General features: G+C 51.3%; 1 protein-coding gene across 2 annotated transcripts in view; it reads left to right on the forward strand.

Annotated features, from left to right (window-relative positions):
* ALDH1L1 (aldehyde dehydrogenase 1 family member L1) overlaps positions 1–19,613 on the forward strand; it is an 86,422-nt gene that overhangs the window by 57,948 nt on the left and 8,861 nt on the right. For both annotated transcript variants that reach the window (XM_017515988.2, XM_037734032.1), the window contains 7 exons: positions 1,245–1,395; positions 2,473–2,543; positions 6,726–6,831; positions 7,969–8,056; positions 14,166–14,259; positions 17,488–17,587; positions 19,260–19,358. In XM_017515988.2, the coding sequence (XP_017371477.1) occupies positions 1,245–1,395; positions 2,473–2,543; positions 6,726–6,831; positions 7,969–8,056; positions 14,166–14,259; positions 17,488–17,587; positions 19,260–19,358 (709 nt within the window). The remainder of the gene's footprint in view (positions 1–1,244; positions 1,396–2,472; positions 2,544–6,725; positions 6,832–7,968; positions 8,057–14,165; positions 14,260–17,487; positions 17,588–19,259; positions 19,359–19,613) is intronic.

A 19,613-nucleotide genomic window follows, 5' to 3' on the forward strand; every position in this document is an offset into this window, starting at 1 on the left:
GGCATATCGTGATGAAATTGTCATCTATGTGAATGTCTATTATGAAACCGTAGTGGTGGGCAGGGAGGAGTGAAGAAAGACAGAGGAGGCTATCAGAGGACATGACAGGGAGCTCTGATCACTCAGGGCGCAGGTGAGAATTTCAGTCTGAAAGAAGTTCAGAAGGCTGAGAGGAGAAACAGCAGTGTGGAAAGAGGGCCCAAACATGCAACACAGCCCCCAAAAGCCCCAAGGCAGGAGGCCCGAGTGACCTGAGCACCTGGAAAAGGCCGATGTAAGGAGCAGGAGAAGGGAGGCAGAGGGGCTGGGGTCACACAGCCCCAGAATGAAGTGGAAACAGGGCCAGAGACTGGTCGGCCAGGCACAGAGTTGCATCCTGAGTGGCATGGACCCACCATGGGTCCTGGCGGGTGTAGGCAGGTGAAGACCAGAGCAGGCCTGGGGTGCATGTGGGCCTCATGGTGCCTGTGTGCAGAGAGGAGCAGTGTGGGAAACAGCTGCAGACTTTGGTTCCACACTTGCCTCTGGGCCCAAGCCAAGCTGCCTGTCTGCAAGGCTGAGTTTGCCCTGGGCCTGTGGGCTCCACTTTCCCTAGCCACCCTCCCCCTAGGGAATGAGACGGGTACCCTCATAACTCCCAGGCTTCCCATAGCCGCACATTCATCAGAATCAAGGGAAGGCAACCCGACCTCGGCATGCTCAGACTGGAGGCAGTCTGTGTAAACGCACCAGCCCCTGCGTCACTCCCTAGTCAGCCCTCTTGTGAAGGGTGAGGATATGGCCACCTCTCCACCTCTGGAGACACCTCAGGAGCATGTCCCCACTGCCCTGGACTGAACTATTGGTGCTGGAAAGACAGATGGGCTTTCTCCTGGTTCAAGCTTTCCGAAGACAGGAAAAGTGGGCCTCTTGGGTGGTGACTCCTTTGCTGTCTGCAGCAAGTGAGTGAATGCCTCTGCAGGATAATTTCAGGGGAACTGGGTAAAGTAGTGGATTCGCAGATACTTCAGGAAGGAAGGGAGGGAAGAGCAAGGAAAGGAGAGAGGGACAGAGGGTGTCAGCCTCACAACCATCTGGTGGAGCTAACGGTGCCAGCCCATTGCATGAAACGGAGGTCTGCACATCTGAGAGTGGCAGACCTGGGGTGGATGGCAGGCCCTGCCTTCTTTAAGAAGGGCCTAGTGAGGACAGATGAGGCTGTGCCAGGCCCGAGCCCACTTACCGCCTCCCCTCCCCCTGGCCAGGTTGGCAGATCTCATGGAGCAGCACCAGGAGGAGCTGGCCACCATCGAGGCCCTGGACGCGGGTGCTGTCTACACACTGGCCCTGAAGACCCACGTGGGGATGTCCATCCAGACCTTCCGCTACTTTGCTGGCTGGTGTGACAAGATCCAGGTGGGTCCCAGGCTCCCACCCAGTGTGAGCACACACAGACTGGCCCAGCCATTTAGGGGACTCCAAGGGCAGCACAGTAGTCTGCATGCTGCACAGTAAATGACCGCAACTGGGTGGCTTGGAACAATACCTGTTTATTAGCTTGTGGTTCTGCAGGTGGGAATTCCAGGCAGGCTGGGCTGGCTTCCATGCCGAGGTCTGGAAAGGCCAAAGTTAAGGCATTGGCCGGACTGGGCCTTATCTTGATGCCCTGGGGCAGAACTTGCATCCAGGTGAGTTCCGGTGTTGACAGAGCTCAGTTCCATGTGGTTGCAGGGCTGAGGGCGCAGGTCCTTCCTGGCTGCAGGTCCCTGCTCAAGATGCTCTGTCTCCCAGCGGCAGCAGGTCACTCTTGGGCTTGGGATCCCTGTGACATTCTCTTCTGCCTGTTTTTATAGGAACTCCTGCAGTTATTCTGGGTTTGTGGGCACCATACCCCCACCCTAAGGTCAACAGGGACAGTCAACACCATCACAGGAGGGAGTGGTCACCATATCTTCAGGCCCTTACCATCAGTTATGGAACCTGAGGGCCATTTGTGGAGGCTCCCTGGGGAGACCCATCTTTGCAGGGCTTACAGCATCTCTGCCAGATTTGGGCTCCATCATTCCTTCTCTCCACCAGGACATGACAGCAAGGACGGAGGTGGGCTGCCTGGTGCGCACCCCCACTCTGCTGCCATGTAGCAGCTGGCCCCAGGCCTGGGCCTTCTACACATGCTCAACTGCTTAGAGCTAAGGGGAGGGGGTGGGCACCCGGCCCCGCCCCCACCCTTATCTTTTCTTGCTCGAGTGTCAAAGCTAGAGGCCTTGCTGGTACCAGGACCAGCTTCCTGCCCAAGGGCTCTGCCTGCCAGGCTCAGAGTGGAGCAAACTTCTTGCCCCTCTGGCTGTCCCCCTGCCTATCTCTCAAGCCTCAGGTCACACCAAAGCTGGTGGCTTTGACTTCCTCCCAGAGCCCCTGGTGGAGACTGGCTGCCCAGGGGAAGAAGGGTGTGGACCCTGGGCCCCTGAGTGACTGCCCTTGTGCCTCTTCCAGGGGTCCACCATCCCCATCAACCAGGCCAGACCCAACCGCAACCTGACCTTGACCAGGAAGGAGCCTGTCGGGTGAGTCCCTGCCCAGGGCGAGGTGCAGCCTCGCAGTGCTTTCCATGCAGTACATGGGACTGCAGCACAGCCTGCAGGAGCTCACAGCACCCTTGTACATGTGTTTATCAAACAGCCATCCATGTCCTTCTAGAGCACCTGCTCCGTGCCAGGCAGTGCTGTAAGGACTTGAGGACAATTGTATTTAATCAGCCAGTAACACTGGATCAGTCAGGCCCAGGATGGGACACAAGGGTAAACCCGAAAAACATTCAAAATGGGTATGGTGAGGTCAGTGTTTATAAAGATGAGGAACTCCTGCACAGCACCGAGGAACAGGAAACAGAATGAAGGAAGAACAGGCAGAGGTTGAGAACTGCTCAGCAGGAAGAGTGCAGACCCCACCGACACCAAGTGCATAGGAACTAGGAAATGAACCCGGCATGAGGCGCCTCACCAGAGAAAACTGGGCAGTGACCACTCGAGGCCATACATCCTCACTTGGCCCCAGTCCTGGTGAGTCACTCACATGCATGCCTGAGGAGGCTCACCCAAGAGTACAGGGCCACTGTGCTTGGTCGGTGACAGCAAACACCAGAGCAGCAGGTGCTGGTGGAGCCCTGATCCATGATCTGCTCTGGGGATGTGCCTGCAACTGGACATAGAGAGCCCCAGCCCTGGGTCCACCCTCATTGTGCCTGCACACGGTGCCAGAGGAGGGCCTAGCCAGGGTGACCCAGGAGCAGGGCCCAGCTGCCATCAGCACCACACCACAGTCATTCCCACCTGCTCTGTGTGCCTTGCAGGGTGGGGGACCTCACAGCTGTGGGCGTGGCCAAAGGTACTCAGCTCCACCTGAATGTTGGAGTGTTTGCAAGGAGAACATGCTCCAATGTCACTGTGTCACTGACAGCTCATGCAGATGAACAACCAAGTCCTCAAGCACAGGCCAGAGGAAGCTCTTGTGGGAAAGGGGCCTGTGCGTCAGGAAACCTCTCACCCTGGAGCCGCAGGGAGGAGCCAGGATGGGGGTGGAGGCATCACCTCCAGGGTCCCCACACAGACACCGGGCAATATCTGCACATGGTTTTGGTTGTCCCAACAGGGGATGCTACAGGACAGACCCCCCACAGCAAAGAACTGCCTGGGGCCACAGGTCAGAGCCACACTTGGGTCTGTGAGGCTGTCCTCCCTCCCAGCTGCCAGCGAGGGGTAAAGAGATGTCTGCTCCCATCGGACTGAGGAAGAAACAGACACTGTCACCCAAAAGCATCCCTGTGTCACCCTGTGAGGCTGGCCTTGGACCCGGACTCTGGGCACCCAGTCAGTACCCCAATGTGAACACATCCTGCTCTGGGGCCTGGTCCTGGCCACTCACACAGACCAGAGTTTGCCCAAAGGCAGGCAGTCAGGCAGGTCCACTGCTGGCCACACACCTGGCTGGTCGCAATTCTGGAACTAATGCGTCTCTGCCTGGCAGGGAGGCTGCCAGGGCGTCTGGGCTTCACCCCTCCCCACCTTCACAGGGGACTTTGCCTCAGTGGGAATGTTCTAGAGCTGGAACACAAGGTTGGAATCCCAGCTTCTCCCCTTTTTAGGGCAAGCTCCCAGCCTGTCTGTACTCAGTCTCCCCATCTGTCAAATGGTAATAAAACAGTTCTGTCCTCACTAAGTTGTTTTGATGGGTTAGCGTTAGGTGTCTAGGGCACGGCATGCTGTGAAGGAGTTACGAGGGCCAGCTGAAGGAGCCAGGCAGGGCAGGGCCTCCTGGTTAGGGCTAAGAGAAGAATTCTGTCTGTGGTGCTGAGAAGTGGCAGAAGCCAGCTCTTTCGGATGTTTGTATTAGGAAATTCACAAAAGACCGTGTCACTGCTCCACTCAGAATCCTCGAGTGGCTTCCCAGTGTCCTTCACATGGAATCAGACTCCTCACTTAGTCTTGGGATCCGGGCCTGGTATCCTGGACCCCTCCCCAGTCCACTGTGGTTGGCTGTGCTGGCCTCACAGATCCCGGATCCTCCACACTCATGCCCCGCCGAGCACTTGCACCCGTGTCCCACCTGCAGCCCTCACCGCTATCCTCCAGCTCTCACCTGCAATGCATTCCCCAAGACCTCTGCTCCCAGCCTGCCCTCTCTAATCTATAATCCCATTCTATTCTGTCTGACCATTCGGACTAATGCTGCCCTGTGCCCATGCCTGTCATCATCCCAGCACTCATGCAGTATCCCATAAATACTGCAGAATGACAGAGTGAGGGACTTCCCATCTCCTTTCCTGGCCAGGCCCACAGCAACCCCAGCAGTGAGGCTGCAGCTGACTTGTGGGGCCCTTTCCCCTCACATCTTCAGCTGCATCCTGGCCGAACATGCACTGGAGCGCCCTAGCAAGCCAAGCGTTTCTTGGGGACACCAAGAAACCTTACTTGGTGTCCCCTGCCCAGGCCCCAGGCTCCCGAGAGAGAAGGAGCTCCACCCTTACTGTCCATGCAGCTCCCTGGGAGCCTCTGAGGGCAGAAGAGAGATGGGCTCAGGGACCCACAGCAGGGCAGTGGCCCTGAGGGAGAGTGGGGTGGGCCTCAGACTCATGGGGGGGGGTGTCTCACTGGGTGAGGGAGGCCACTCAGTCTCCCACTAAGAAAGGCCACTAAGAATCAGAGGCATCAAGGCTAATGAAGGTCAGTTCTCACAGTAGCTGGGCAGGGAGGATAGACTCGGGCCTGGGTCCCAGAGCCCTGCTCCTTTGACCCCATGCCAGGCTGGCTCTGCATACTCCAGTCCCAGGGCTCGGCCTTTCCCCTAACCAGTGAGTGTGGGCGTCGGCTTGGGTTGCTGTAGAAGGGACAACCAATGCAGGGCTTAATCAATGGAAACTTGTCTCACAGTTCTGGGAGCTGAAAGTCTGAGGTCAGATGTGAGCAGAGCTGGTTCCACATGAGGGCTGTGAGGGTCTGTCCCGACCTCTCTCCTGGTGTCTGGTAGCTGCTGGCGACCTCTGGCCTTCCTTGGCTTATAGGGCGCCCCCCTCTCTGCCTCATGCCCTCTTGGCATTCCCGCTGTGAGAATCTGTCTCTCCAGGTGGTGTTCTCTGTATGAGGACAGTGTTCTTGCTGGATTAGGGGCCCGCCCACCCTGGTTCGACCACATCCTAATTAATCACAATACAGCGATCTGGTATCCAAGCAAGGGCATGTCCTTAGGCTCTGGGGATTAGGACTTCAGCATAGGAACTGGGGGGTGGGGCACAATTCAGCATATAATTGTGGGACTTTTATGATGTGTTTTCTTTTATGAGCCCCCCTCAATCCCCTTCACTGTAACCGACAGCCTCACCCCTTCCCTGGGAAAACTCGCCAGCCCACGCTCTCCTCCCTATTGCCTGTCCTGTCCCACCCGATCAGCTGGGTGCGTGTGGGGTGCGGGGTGGCTCCCCTACCCTCTCAGTGCCCCCTACTGCTTCCCCGTGATGCCTCACCCAGTGTCCTGCCCAAAGCCTGGGTCTGGCTAAGCAGTTATCTTTTGGGGAAACATCCTGTGATGGTAGTGGGGTGGGAACAGCACGGCCTGTGGTCTGCGTGCGGGGCTCTGTGTGGATGTCCTCATCTAACTGCCCAGTGCTCGCTCACCCAGAGTGGCGCTGTATGGGGGGAAGGCAGGGCCACGCAGGATTCATACCCGACCAGTGTGCCTGCTGGTCCCTGGGACTTTGCAGCCTCCCCAAGCTCTGGATTCACGCAGAGCGCCCTGACCTCATCAGTCCTGCCTTCCCTTCTCTTCTTGAGACTGACACCTGGTCTCACACTCAGGAGGACCCCCTCCAGGCCTTCCTGACCCACCCCTGGCGACCCCTGACCCTCTACAGGTCCTCCTGGCCTGTGTCCTCACCTGGGCCTGCCCACCATCACCCTCTCTCATTGCCTGTGCCCCAGACAGTTTCACAGTTTCCATCAGAAACTGTCCAGTGTCCCTTGCCATCCTGCCCTGCTAGGAAGAGGAGCTGCCACCAGACCATTTCTTACTGTAGCATCCAGGACAGAAAGAGCAGGCGTGAGCTGCCTCTCAGAGGGACCTTTGGTGCCTTATCAGGAAGCCTGGCTTTGAGAGTGAATGTCAGGCCCTGGGTGAGGGGAAGGGAGTTGGCAGGTCCTCCACTGTGGGTCCCTGGCGGAGAAGAGGGACAAAGCCCAACCTCTTTTGTGCGGCAGGGTTTGTGGCATCATCATCCCCTGGAACTATCCCCTGATGATGCTGTCCTGGAAGACAGCTGCCTGCCTGGCTGCCGGGAACACAGTCGTGATCAAGCCTGCTCAGGTGATTGTGGGCTCACTCTGGACAGGGACTGCTGGCCACAGAGAGGACCAGAAACTCACTCTATAAGGGAGGAAGGGAAGGACCCCGCTTGCCCACATGGGCACTGGAGGAAGGGTCCTGCTAATGCCAGCTGCCCTCCACAGGCCCCGCTCTCAATGGGCAGAGGCGTACATGGCAGACAGAGCTCTCCAAAGCAGACTCTTTTTCAGCCATGGCTGCTTGAGGCCAGCTGGCTGTGCGGGAACTTGCAGCCACTCAGTTGAGCAGAGGCAGGGAATCTGCACTCCGGATTCATGGGGCAGAAACCAGGCCCCAAGCTCTAAGACAGCCTGAGTAGTCTATCCATAAAGCTGGTGCCACGTCTCTTACATGGCTTCAGAGACCACAAGTCCTGGAGGGAAGCAAGGTGAGCAGTGGGATTTGTGGCTCCATGCCTGCATAAGAAGCTACATGGGGTGGTATCTGAGACGCATAGGTGGGGGAGTAGAGGCAGGATGTCAAGGGTCACCCAGGCATATTGGGAATGTCCTTGGGAGTGAGGATACCCCTAGTGAGCCTCAGTTTCTTCATCTGTACATTGGCAATGATAGCCCACCCGCTGCCTGCCTCCAAAGATGGTGCATGACATGGCAGGGATGGGGTGCGCAGGAGGGCACCCACTCGCCAGCTTCTTTGCGATAATTTTGCCCCAAGGATATTGGCATAATGAAAAAACAATAATTATGGCTGACATGGATAGTATTTACCCTGAGTCAGGCATGCCTCAGCATTTCAACGTGTATTACAAATTATGTAGTAATCTGCATACATTTGCTTATTTAAGCGTCACAACAATCCTCTGAGGAGACCTTAACCTCCATCTTTAGAAACATGCTGTGCAGGAGGGAACCCAGGCCTGGCTGGGGCTGGAGCCCTACCCGGAGGAGAAGCTAGGGCACCAGACTTTGGCCTGCCCTGATTCCCATCTGGTGCTGATTCCCCTCTGGTGGCTTCCCTGGGGTCTTCCTGGTGCTACAATCTGTAGCTGCTCCTCCCTGCTTGTTGCTGGCCTGCTGGGAGAGGAAGACAGGGAGGGAAAGCAGAGCCCCACTTTCAAAAACCTCCTTATCCAGTCTCCTTTTCTGGCTCCACACTCAGGTGACCCCACTCACTGCCTTGAAGTTTGCAGAGCTGACGTTGAAGGCTGGCATTCCTAAAGGTGTGGTCAACATCCTCCCGGGATCTGGTAAGAGCCATGGTTGGGGGGAGGGCTAGGGCTTCTGACAGCTGGAGATGCAACTGGGCAGAGCAGGCCCTGCTGTATAGGGGCAGGAGGGCAGAGCAGCCTGGGGAGAGCCCAGGAGGACCATCCTGTGGCGAAGGAGGACACTTTTGTGGGAGAGAGCTCCTGCACCTGGAAGGACTTTCGTCTTCAGATACCCCAGAACTTGGGAATTATCTGTCTTTGGAAGTTTGAGAGAATTTTTCTGTAGAACATTTCAGGCTTAGAGCATTATGGGGAGGTCATACATGAATTACTTTTTAAGTTTCTGTTGTGTTTAGTGGTCTAGTTTATAAAAAAGTCCTTTCTTGTGCAGGTTTTAAATGTATTAGCATGAACTTGTATTTAATAATCTCTCATAGTTTTTATCTCCTTTTTTGGATTTTCCTTTTGATTGTTTAATACATTCTTTATAGTTTTCCTTTTTCTCTCTCTTTTTAAGTTGATTAAATTGGTGAAAAGTTATTGCTTGTCTCCATCGCCTACCCTAAAAAAAAATACAGCTCCTGGATTTCCTTACCTTTTCCATTGCTATTTTTATGGTTGTCCCCTGCTTTTATTATTCCCTTCTGTGTTCTCCTGAGTGGTTCTTCTATTTTTTTTTTTTTTTATCATTTTTTTTTTTTTTTTTTGGTAGCTTTTTGGGTTGAAAGTTTAGTCCATTAGTTTTTTTTCTGGTTCAAATAAGGAAAGCATTTGAAAGAGTTTTGGTGATGGCTGGGCACTCTGGCTCATGCCTGTAATCCCAGCACTATGGGAGGCCAAGACAGGTGGATCACTTGAGGTCAGGAGCTCAAGAACAGCCTGATCCACATGGTGAAAGCTGTCTTTCCTAAAAATACAAAAATTAGCTGGGCATGGTGGTGGATGTTTGCAACCCCAGCTACTCCAGAGGCTACAGCAGAAGAATCACTTGAACCTGGGAGGCGGAGGTTGCAATGAGCCAAGATCGCACCACTGCACTTCAGCCTAGGTGACAGAGCAAGACTTTGTCTCAAAAAAAAAGTTTTGGTGACACCTTGCACTTTGTGACTGACACTTTTATCATTATAAATGCCCTTGTTTATCTTTCCTGATAGTTTTTGTGTTAAAGTCAATTTTGTCTGACATAAGTATTCTCTCACTAGCCTTCATATGGTTGCTATTAACATGATATATAGTTTTACATTCTTTTACTTTCAACCCATTCATACTTTTGAATCTGAACTGTGCCTCCACTATAGAATGTATAGTTGGATCTTGTTTTTTATCCAGTCTCATAATCTCTGCCTTTTGATTGGAGATTTTATATTAATGTTAATACTGATACAGTGGGTTTACCATTTTACTTTTCATTTTCTATGAGTCTCCTGTCTTTTCTCCCTCTGTTTCTCCTGCTGTACTTTCTTTTGCATTAAGTGAATACTTCCAAGTATAACATTTTAATGCTTTCAATAGTTTTTTGCAGTATCCATTTTTAGTTATTTTCTTAGTAGTCACTCTAGGACTTATCACATACTTATCAAAACCAACTTTAGATTTATACTAATTTAATCGCCGTGAAATGTACAAATGTTACTTCTGGATAGCTCTGTATCTTCTCCCTGTTTGTGCTAGGGCCACTTTTTTGTTGTTGTTCTTGTTGTTGTCGTTGTTGTTTTTGAACACATAGAACATCTATATATGTTACAAACCCAATAATACATTGCTAACTATATTATTTTATATATATAAATTTTACATCTACTAAAGACGTTGAGAAAAGAAAGGAGAACAAGTATCTATGTGTAGAGTTTATATGTTATCTGACTTACAAATTCTGGTCCTCTTCAGCTGGTCCTGTGGATTTGAACTACTATCTGGTGTCATTTCCTTACTCCATTTAAGTTTTATTTGCACTTACTTCCTTTCTGCTTTTATTGTCCAATATATTACATTTCTATTTATTACCCCACAGGACAATTATACAATTATGTATATAACCATTTTATGCAATTGCTTTTTAAATCAGTTAAGAGAAGAAAGCAAATAAAATATGCATTGATACTACCTTTTTATGATTACCTAATTACCTTTACAGTGCTCCTTGCTTTTTCCTGTGGATTCCGACTATTGTCTGTAGTCACTTGCTTTCAGCTTGAAGAACTTCTTTTAGTATTTCCCGTAAGGCAGGTCTGCTAACAACAGATTATCTCAGTTTTTGTTTATCTGGCAATATCCTTATTTGCCTCTACTTTTTGAAACACAGTTTTGCTAGATGTAAGATTCTGGGTTGACAGTCTTGTTCTTTCTGCACTTTGAATACAGTCATGCACTGTCTTCTCCATCTGCCACACCTGGAGTAGAGCCTTCCCCTTATGAGTGACGTCTGGACAGAGGAAGGAGCCTCAGCATCTTAGCCACAGTCACCAAAGAACTTAGCTTCTGCAACTGAGAGTTGGCGGAGATGAGCGGTCTTGATGTTCTGCCCCTCCTGGAGGGTGCCAGGTTCCTTCACTGGGAGTGAGAGGGAAAGGAGCACTGCCTTCCTGGCCACACCTGCCTGGAGTGGAGCTCCCCTCAAGGGGAGGGAGTAGACTGTAGCTTCAGTGCCGCAGACCTTCCCTGTTCTTACTGAGATTCAGATTTTCTTGAAGAATGTTTTGTCTCATGCCCTAAGAAAAATTTCCAAGGAGTTTAAGTGGTTGTTTTTAGATCATCTTCACCACGATGGTGGTTTCCCTGGGGAATTGTCCACAGGGCTCCTCAAGCTGGCCTTCCAGAAATGCACTCCTGCCTCATGCCATGAGCATGTTGTATTCATGTTTTTATTATTCTTAAATGTCATATAGTTATAGTTTCAGTCTTCTCTCTAATTCAGTAAGTAAAAAGAAATTTTAAAACAATTGCCAAGTTGTTTTTTGTCTAAAATTTTGTTCTATTTCTACTTGAATTATGCCATGATCAAAGACTATGGCCTGTGTGTGAATTTCCCAGGGCTGCTGTCTCAAAGCACTGCAAACCGAGTGGCATAAACCACAGCAAGGCAGCGCCGCACAGCTTGGAGGCTACAAGTCTGGATGGAAGGTGCTAGCAGGGCCATGCTCTGTCTAAAAGGTTCTAGGGAAGAGTTCTTCTTTGCCTCCTCCTAGCTTGTAGAAGCATCATCCTGATCTGTGCTTTTATCACGTGCATGGCATTTCCCTGCATGTGTGTGCATCTGTGCCCAAATTTCCCAGTTTTATAAGAACACCAGTCATTTTGGATCAGGGCCCACCCCAGTGACCTCATCTAACTAATTTTACCTGTACTGACTTCATCCCCAAATAAGGCCACATTCTAAGATACTGGGGGTTAGGAGGGCGACCTGTGAATTTCTGGTGGGCGGTTTGGGGAGGCACAGTCCAACACATGACAGCTTGTAAAAATTCCGTTATCTAAAATGGAGAATTTTTATGGTCTCATATATGATACCTTTTGTAAATATGTCTTAAATAGCCTGAGAGAGTGCTATTATTATTATTATTATTATTATTATCACTAGTAAGTAGACTTTAGAGCTACTTTAGAGCAGTTTTAGTTTGGTAGCAAAATTGAGCAGAAAGTACAGAGAGTCCCTACATACCACCTGTCCCTACACAGACACAGCCCCCCACTACTAATATCCAGCAGCAGAAGGGTGCGTTTGTTACAATCAGTGACCTACACTGACACCTCATCATCCCCCAAAGTCCATAGTTTAGGGGTCACACTTAGGTTGTACATTCTATGGGTTTTGACAACTGCGTAGTGACTTGCATCTGCCATTAGGTTATAACACAGAGTAGTTTCACTGCCCTAAGAATATTCTGTGCAGTACCTTTTCATCTCTTCCTTTCTCTAAGCCCTGGCAACCATTGATTTTTTCTTGTCTCCATCATTATGCTTTTTCCAGAATGTCATGTAATTGCAATCATATGCAGGCTTTTCATTTGGCGTCTTTCACTTAGTAATATGTGTTTGAAGTTGTTCCATGGCTTCTTGTGACTTAATAGCGCATTTCTTTTTAGCACTGAATAATATTCCTTATCTGATTCACATCAGTTATTTATCCATCTACCTTCTGAAGCGTATCTTGGTTGCTTCCAAGTGTTGGCAATTCTAGATAAAGCTGCTGTAAACATTCATATGTAAGTTTTGGTGTGGGCATAAGTTTTCAGTTCCTTTGGGTAAATACCAAGGAGCACAGTTACTGGATCATATGGTGAGAGTGTATTTAGTTTTTAAACTGACTGCCAAACTGTCTTCCAAAGTGGTTGTACCATTTTGCATTCCCACGGCAATGACTGAGAGTTCCTGTTGCTCCACATCTGTGCCAGCATCTGGCATCGTCAGGGTTCTGGATTTTGGTTGTTTAGTAGCTGTGTGGTGGTATCTCATTGCTGTTTTAGTTTTTGATTCTCTGATGACAAATGACGTTGAGCATTGTTTCATGTACTTACTTGCCATCTGTCTGTCTTCTTTGGTGATGTGTCTGTTTCTGTGTTTTGCCTAGTTTTTAGTGGTTGTTTTCTCATTGTTGAGTTTTGAGAATTCTTTGTATATTTTGGATACCAGTTCTTTATCAGATATATCTTTTGCAAACGTTTTCTCCCCAACACAGTGATTTAATGGGGAGTGGTAGAATGGAGTTAGTATCAAAATCACTTGTAGAGCTTTAACTGTATATAGAGGGAGGATACAAGGGTCTTATTCCAAACCTGCTGAACCGGAACCTTCACAGGTGTGCCTAGGCATATGAATTTTACAAGCCTGGAGGCAGAGGAATGGTGGAGATGGAGGGGCTGAGTAGATGCAGGAGCCCTGGACTGAGTGAGTCATGGGATGGGAAAGGGAGGGGTCAAGAATGATCCTGGTTCTTAGCTTGAACCAGCTGGCTGCAAGGAGAAGTTGTTTACTGAAATGGAGAACCCTGGAGGAAGAGCAGATCTTGGGGGATGAATAAGAGTTCAGTTTCAAATATGTTGAATTTGAGAAGCCAGAAGACATCCAAGTGTGGATGCCGAGTAAGCAGAGAAGTGGCCAGTGGATCTGGATCCCAGAGAAGCTTGGCTAGAGAGGTTGATCTGGGGGGTGACGTACCTGAAGATGGCACTTGGAAGCCTGCGAGATCAGCTCAGCGCACAATGTAAACTAAGGAGAGAAGAGGGCCTGGGACAGAGCCAGAGGTGCTGGGTATTTTAAGATTAGGTGAGCAAAGGAGATGGAAAAAGAGCTGTCAGAGAAGTGAGCAGCAAATTAGGAGGGTGCAGCTTCAGAAGCCAAAACAAGAGAGTGGCTTAAGTGGGGAGCTACGCTGAGTCTGGGATGAGGCAGCGTTAGGGAGCCCACTCCGGAGTCTCATTGAGATGGAGACCTGAGAGACAGAGAGGACTTAGCCAAGTTGGGGACAGGGTTTGTGCAGGGCATGGCAGAGGGCAGGTGTTTTAGAGTCTGTGATGCTCAGGACGCCACATCCCTCAGATGTCCGTGGGTCTCGGCTGGACATCCTTCGAGAGCTGAAGGCTTGGTACCCTCACCATGGGGTCTGCCCACAAGCCATGTGGGGAGTGGGTTGGTTTGCCTGGGCTATCATGTCAAAGCACTGCAGATCAGGGGCTTCAGAAACAGACAGTTATCATCTCTAAGTTCTGGAGGCTGGAAGTCCAAGACCAGGGTGTCAGTAGCGTTGGCTTCACCCACAGCCTCTCTCCTGGGCTTGCAGACAGCTCCCCACTGCCTGTGTCCTCACATGTTCATTGCCCTAATCCCCTCTTCTTAGAAAAACATCAGTCAGATCAGTCCTTCCCAGTGAGCTGATTTGACCTGAATCACCTGTGTTAAGGCCACATCTCCAAACACAGTCCCCTTTAGAGGTAGAGGGGGTGAGGGTTTCACCATTTGAATCTGGGGACACAGTTCAGTACCTAACAGGGAGCAAGGCTCCATGAACCCCAGGCACCATGGAGATCAAGCATGTGGGGAGCATTTTGAGGGCCCCAGGTCCCAGGGTGGATCTGTGCAGACCTGGGGGTGGGCTCCTGCCTCCCCAGCACCAGGGGGACCACCTTGATTCCCCTGTCCCTCCCACCCACAGGCTCCCTGGTTGGCCAAAGACTCTCAGACCATCCCGATGTGAGGAAAATCGGGTTCACAGGTTCCACAGAGGTGGGCAAGCACATCATGAAAAGGTGCGTGGCTGGGGGTAGGGCAGAGGAGGGGCTGTCGCGGGCTGCACTTGGGACATGGCAGTGCTATTCCAGGAGCTGCACCCTGCTTCCCAGGCTCCAGAACACAGCCACCTCCACGGCCCAGCTGGGCTCTGTGCAGACGCTGAAGAGATCTTTTCTCCTTTCTGACAAAGCCCTGAGGAGGCCTGTGGAGACCCATCAGATCAGCAAGGGGCTGGACTGAGAGGAGCTGAGACCATAAAAGACAAATTGATTTCAAGAACTGAGCACCCACAAAAAGTGAAATCCCTCATTAATAGGATATTTGGGGTTTTTTTGAGACAAGGTGTTGCTCTGTCACCCACGCTGGAGTGCAGTGGCGCCATCATAGCTCACTGCAGCCTTGACCTCCTGGGCTCAAGTGATCCTCTCACCTCAGCCTCCCAAGTAGCTGGGACTACAGGCACATGCCACTAAGGCCAGCTAATTTTTTGTATTTTTCATAGAGACAGGATCTCATTGTGTTGCCCAGACTGGTCTCAAACTCCTGGGCTCAAGCAGTCCACCTGACTGGGCCTCCCATCTTAGTGCTGAGGTGACAGGTGTGAGCCACTGTGCTCTGCCTTCATTAAGTTTTATATTGATTTCAAGCTGAAATAATATTTTTGATTAGTTGGGTTAAATAAAATATAATAAAATATATTTTTAGGGTTAATTTCACTTGTTTCTCTTCCATTTTTTTTTTTTTTAGTTGGGGTCTTACCATGTCACCCAGGCTGGAGTGCAGTGTCATGATCACCACTCCCTACAGCCTCTGCTTCCCAGGCTCATGTGATCCTCTCACCTTAGCTTCCTGAGTCGCTGGGACCAGACACGTGCCACTACGCCTGGATAAATTTTTTACTTTTTGTAGAGATGGGGTTTTGCTATGTTGCCCAGGCTGGTCTTTAATGTGGCTACCATCAAAAAAAGCCCCATCGTCTATGTGGCTAGTGTTTGAAGCTTTCATTCTGTTTCTATGGACAGAAGTGTCATCCTTGGACTTTGGCCTCAAACTGACTAATGTCATCTCCCTGGCTCTGTCACTAAACCACAATATGACCTGGGCCATGCCCATCCCTTGGGTCCCCCGCCAGTTCCATTTCAGTAATTCAACAGTGCAGGGGTTCTAGTCCACATCACTGATGAGCTGGGAGAGCTACCTGGGGCCAGATCACAGGGTAGTAGCTGGAGCTCTGACTGACACTGGAGCCTGCCCCAGCCCTGACGATGAACTTCTGGGGGTGGGTTTTGGCACCTACACTTTGAGTTACATGGGTGGGGGAATGGGGTAACTGCAAGTAGTCACAGCAGGTTTGCCTCTCCTGATTCAAAAGCTAGCTGGTCTGTTCCTCTGAGGTGTTCAGATTGTAGTCATGTCTGAGCACATGTGAGTCAAGTCCAGGGTGAGGGCTCAGGAAATGTCAGCTCTGAGCACTCCAGAGCTGGATAGAGGGTTTGGGTGGCAAGATATGTTGATCTGCCTCACCGTGGTAACCATTTTACCATCTATATATAGTTCATGACATCATGCTGTAGTGGGGCATTTGGTGGCATGTGCCTGTAGTGCCACCTGCTCAGGAGGCTGAGGTGGAAGGATCGCTTGAGCCTGGGATGTGGAGGCTGTAGTGAGCTGAGATCCTGCACTGCACTCCAGCCTGGGCAACAAAGAGAGCCTGCTCAAATAAATAAATAAATAAATAAATCAGAACAAAAAACAAAACTACCTCAATTTGAACATTTTATTTAAAAAAAATAGCTAGGTGTGGTGGCTCATGCCTGTAATGCCAGCACTTTGGGAGGCTGAGGTGAATGGATCCCTTGAGGCCAGGAGTTTGAGATCAGCCTGGCCAACATGGTGAAATCCCAACTCTACCAAAAATAAAAATAAATAGTCAGGTGTGGTGGCACATGCCTGCAGTCTCAACTATTCAGAAGGCTGAGGGAAGAGAATCGCTTGAACTCAGGAGACAGAGTTTACAGTAAGCCGAGATCACACCACTGCACTCCAGCCTGGATGACAGAGCGAGACTACTCAAAAGAAAAGAAAAGAAGAAAAAGCCTGGGTGCTGTGGCTCATGCCTGTAATCCCAGCATTTTAGGAGGCTGAGGAGGGTGGATTACCTGAGGTCAGGAGTTAGACACCAGCCTAACCAAGATGGTGAAACGCTGTCTCTACCAAAAAAAAAAAAAAATTAGCTGGGCATAGTGGCACATGCCTGTGATCTCAGCTACTCAGGAGACTGAGGCAGAAGAATCGCTTGAACGTGGGATCATGCCATTGGACTCCAGCCTGGGTGACAGAGCGAGTCTAAAAAAAAAAAAAGAAATCAAGCTATGAACATCAAATATACACAGTAAAATTTATTTCAAAAAAAAAAAAAAAGAGCAAAGCAGAGCCCTGAGCGGCTTCCTGCCCCAGCATCCCTGGTTCTGCTGCTTCCCTCTTCCCAGGTAGCCACATCACCCGGGCCTGCAGCTGAGATGGGGGGCCGTCTCCCTGGGTGGCTCCTGCAGGGGAGGCCTCTCCTCTCCAGTGGAGCCTCCTGCCTGCCGGCTGTTAACTGAGTATCCAGTTGAGGACAGCATCCCTGTAGTGCATTTCTTGACCACTGATGTGATGTGTTCATGACTCTCAGCCTATCTCTCTTTGGTCTGCCACAAACAGGGAGGTGCCAAAGCCTCTGGGTCCCTGCAGCTGTGCCAGTGGATGGTGCTGTTTTGTATTCTTTCATTTGTGCAGTACCAGCTGCGTGCAGGCACTGTGCTTGGCACTGGGACTGTAGTGGGACTCAGATGCGTGCCTGCCCTGGCCAGGCTCAGGCTTTGCAGGTGGGATCAGAGGTCAACATGCAGTGGAGCATAGGGCAGCAGATGGGGTGCATGGGCAGGTTGTGGTTTTATACGGGGCAATCAGAGAGGCACCCCAGAGATGGGAACACAGGCCTGCAGGGAATGAGGTGTGGAGCGTGCAACAGGAAGGACAGTCCAGTGGGCACCAGGGCACAGGCCTTGTTTGTGTGGGCCAGGAAGGAAAGGAAGGTAGCCATGTGAAGCCGCAAGGGGCGGGGAGAGTGGGGAGGCACTGGCCAGGTCCTGCTTCTTGCAGCAAGACATTCTTTGGGCCTGCCCGGGTCCCTGCCACCTGGGGACCCAATGCACCTACCTGCCCTGGAGGGACCAGCCCCACCAGCCCTCTGTTCCTTGCAGCTGTGCCGTGAGTAATGTGAAGAAGGTGTCCCTGGAACTGGGCGGGAAGTCACCCCTCATCATCTTTGCTGACTGTGACCTCAACAAGGCTGTGCAGATGGTGAGGGCCGGGCCTGGAGGGGGCAGGGAAAGCAAGTGCGGACAGGAGCCGTGGGGACCAGGAAGCCCTGTCTCTGATGCACAGTCACACACACATTTAGCCTCGATGGAGTCCATGGTGCCACCACAAACGTAGCATGGCAGTCAGCAGGCCTGGGGAAGAATGACGTGCGCCCTCCAAACATACGTCCCAGGAAGTTTCATAACTGCCAGGATAGCTGAGATCAGCTGCCTGTAACAAGGTGTGTGTGTGTATTACATATGTATATGAAATCGGAAAACACACGCCACAGCTCCATCTGTCCTGAGATAAGCATGGCAGCTTTCTCCATCTGATGAGAGGACAAATCAGATGTGTTTATCTGCTTCACTATGGTAACCGCTTTACCATCTGTATGTAGTCCATAACTTTGTGCTATAAACCCCAAATATACACAGTAAAATGTGTTTGTTTGTTTTAATAAAAGAGCAAAGCATAACTCTGAGCACTTGGGCCCAGCCCTGCTGACAATGACCCTCTCTGCCGGTGGCCGTATTGTATGTGCCTAGCTCCACCACTGACTTGCTTGGCAGCCTTGAGCAAGTTATCTAACCTCTCTGGTGTCTGTGCTCCCACCTGTGGATAGGAACCATGGTGATACCCACCTCCTGGGTGGTTGCAGAATGAATATGTCTGAAGGGCTTAGATTAGTGGCAAGTGCCGTGTAAGACACGTGTCAGTCCTTGTTCCCATCATTAGTATTGTTGATGCCTTGGTCCTGTTGCCACTCCTGTGGGAGCAAACCAGTAAGGCCATGTTCAGCCAGGTCCCCAAATATGCCCCCGACCCTATCTAAGTCCCACTGTGCTGTGAAGAATGGCATGACACCCTAGCATGGGTGTGAAAGGGAGTCCAACCTCATTTGGTGGAGAAACTCAGGGAGGCAAGGGTATTGTTCATGGGACCGGGTGAACCCATTAGCCCTGGGATGTAGCTGGGCCCTGTGCTGAGCTGGAGATGGGGCCGTGTCATTGGCTGTGCAGTCCCAGGTTCCAGGAGAGCCAGGCTTGACCATGGCTCTACATCCTCCCCTGGCTTTCCCCCAGTGGGCGAGTTTGAAAAAGCAGGCTGCCTGGGGCCTCTGAGGGTCTTTGCTCTGGAGTACCGGGAGTTCCCTAGCCAGGGCTGCCCCACCTCTCACCCACCCACATCGGGGCTGCCTGCCTGTGTCCTACCTCTCTGCCCTGTCACCCGCCACCTGCTCTGTGCTAACACATGTGCCCTGGCACCTCTCCCCTCAGCTCCCAGGAGTGTAGGCTCTGAAACAAGAGTCGGCACCTCCTGGGATGCCCCAGGGAGCCCACCCAGGGTGCAAGAGGGTCTCAGGCAGGCCAAGGCTCATTCCCACTTGGTCCCCATGCTCTGCAGTGTGGATGGTGGCCTTGTCTTCCAGTGGTGGGAGTCAGGGTGTGGGGTCTCTCATGGCCTCAGGCCTCGGTGTCTTTACTTCCCACACAATTACCTCTCACCTCTCCTCTCAAGGTGACTGAGGATTGAGTGGGGCCCACAGGAGGAAGTCAGGGCCCATGGGTGCCTTCCTTCCCAATGTGAAGGGGTGGCTGGGCCCTGGCAGAGCAGCGAGCTGGTGTTCCAGGAGGATCCATGACCTGGTGTTCTTGTCCATTCTCTGAAGGGGATGAGCTCTGTTTTCTTTAACAAAGGAGAGAACTGCATTGCAGCAGGCCGGCTCTTTGTAGAGGACTCCATTCATGACAAGTTCGTGCAGAGAGTGGTAAGTCCTGCCCCAGGGTCTGCGGGCTTCGGGTTCATTGGATCAGCAGCCTGGCTGGTGGGGGCTGGAGGAGGGGAGACAGAGCAGGGTCAGGTGAGGCTAGGCTCCTCCTGGAGGGCACTGCCCATGGGGGTCAGGTACCCACAGCGGGAGCTGTGCTGAGCCTTCACTGGATTTTATTATTTCACCAAGAAATAGCAGCCCTGTGGCTTAAATTGACATCACCAAAAAGGGCCTGTCTTGGGTCGGCTCCCT

The sequence above is a fragment of the Cebus imitator genome, unplaced genomic scaffold (assembly GCF_001604975.1).
Source record: "Cebus imitator isolate Cc_AM_T3 unplaced genomic scaffold, Cebus_imitator-1.0 Scaffold568, whole genome shotgun sequence".
NCBI classification, from domain to species: domain Eukaryota; kingdom Metazoa; phylum Chordata; class Mammalia; order Primates; family Cebidae; genus Cebus; species Cebus imitator.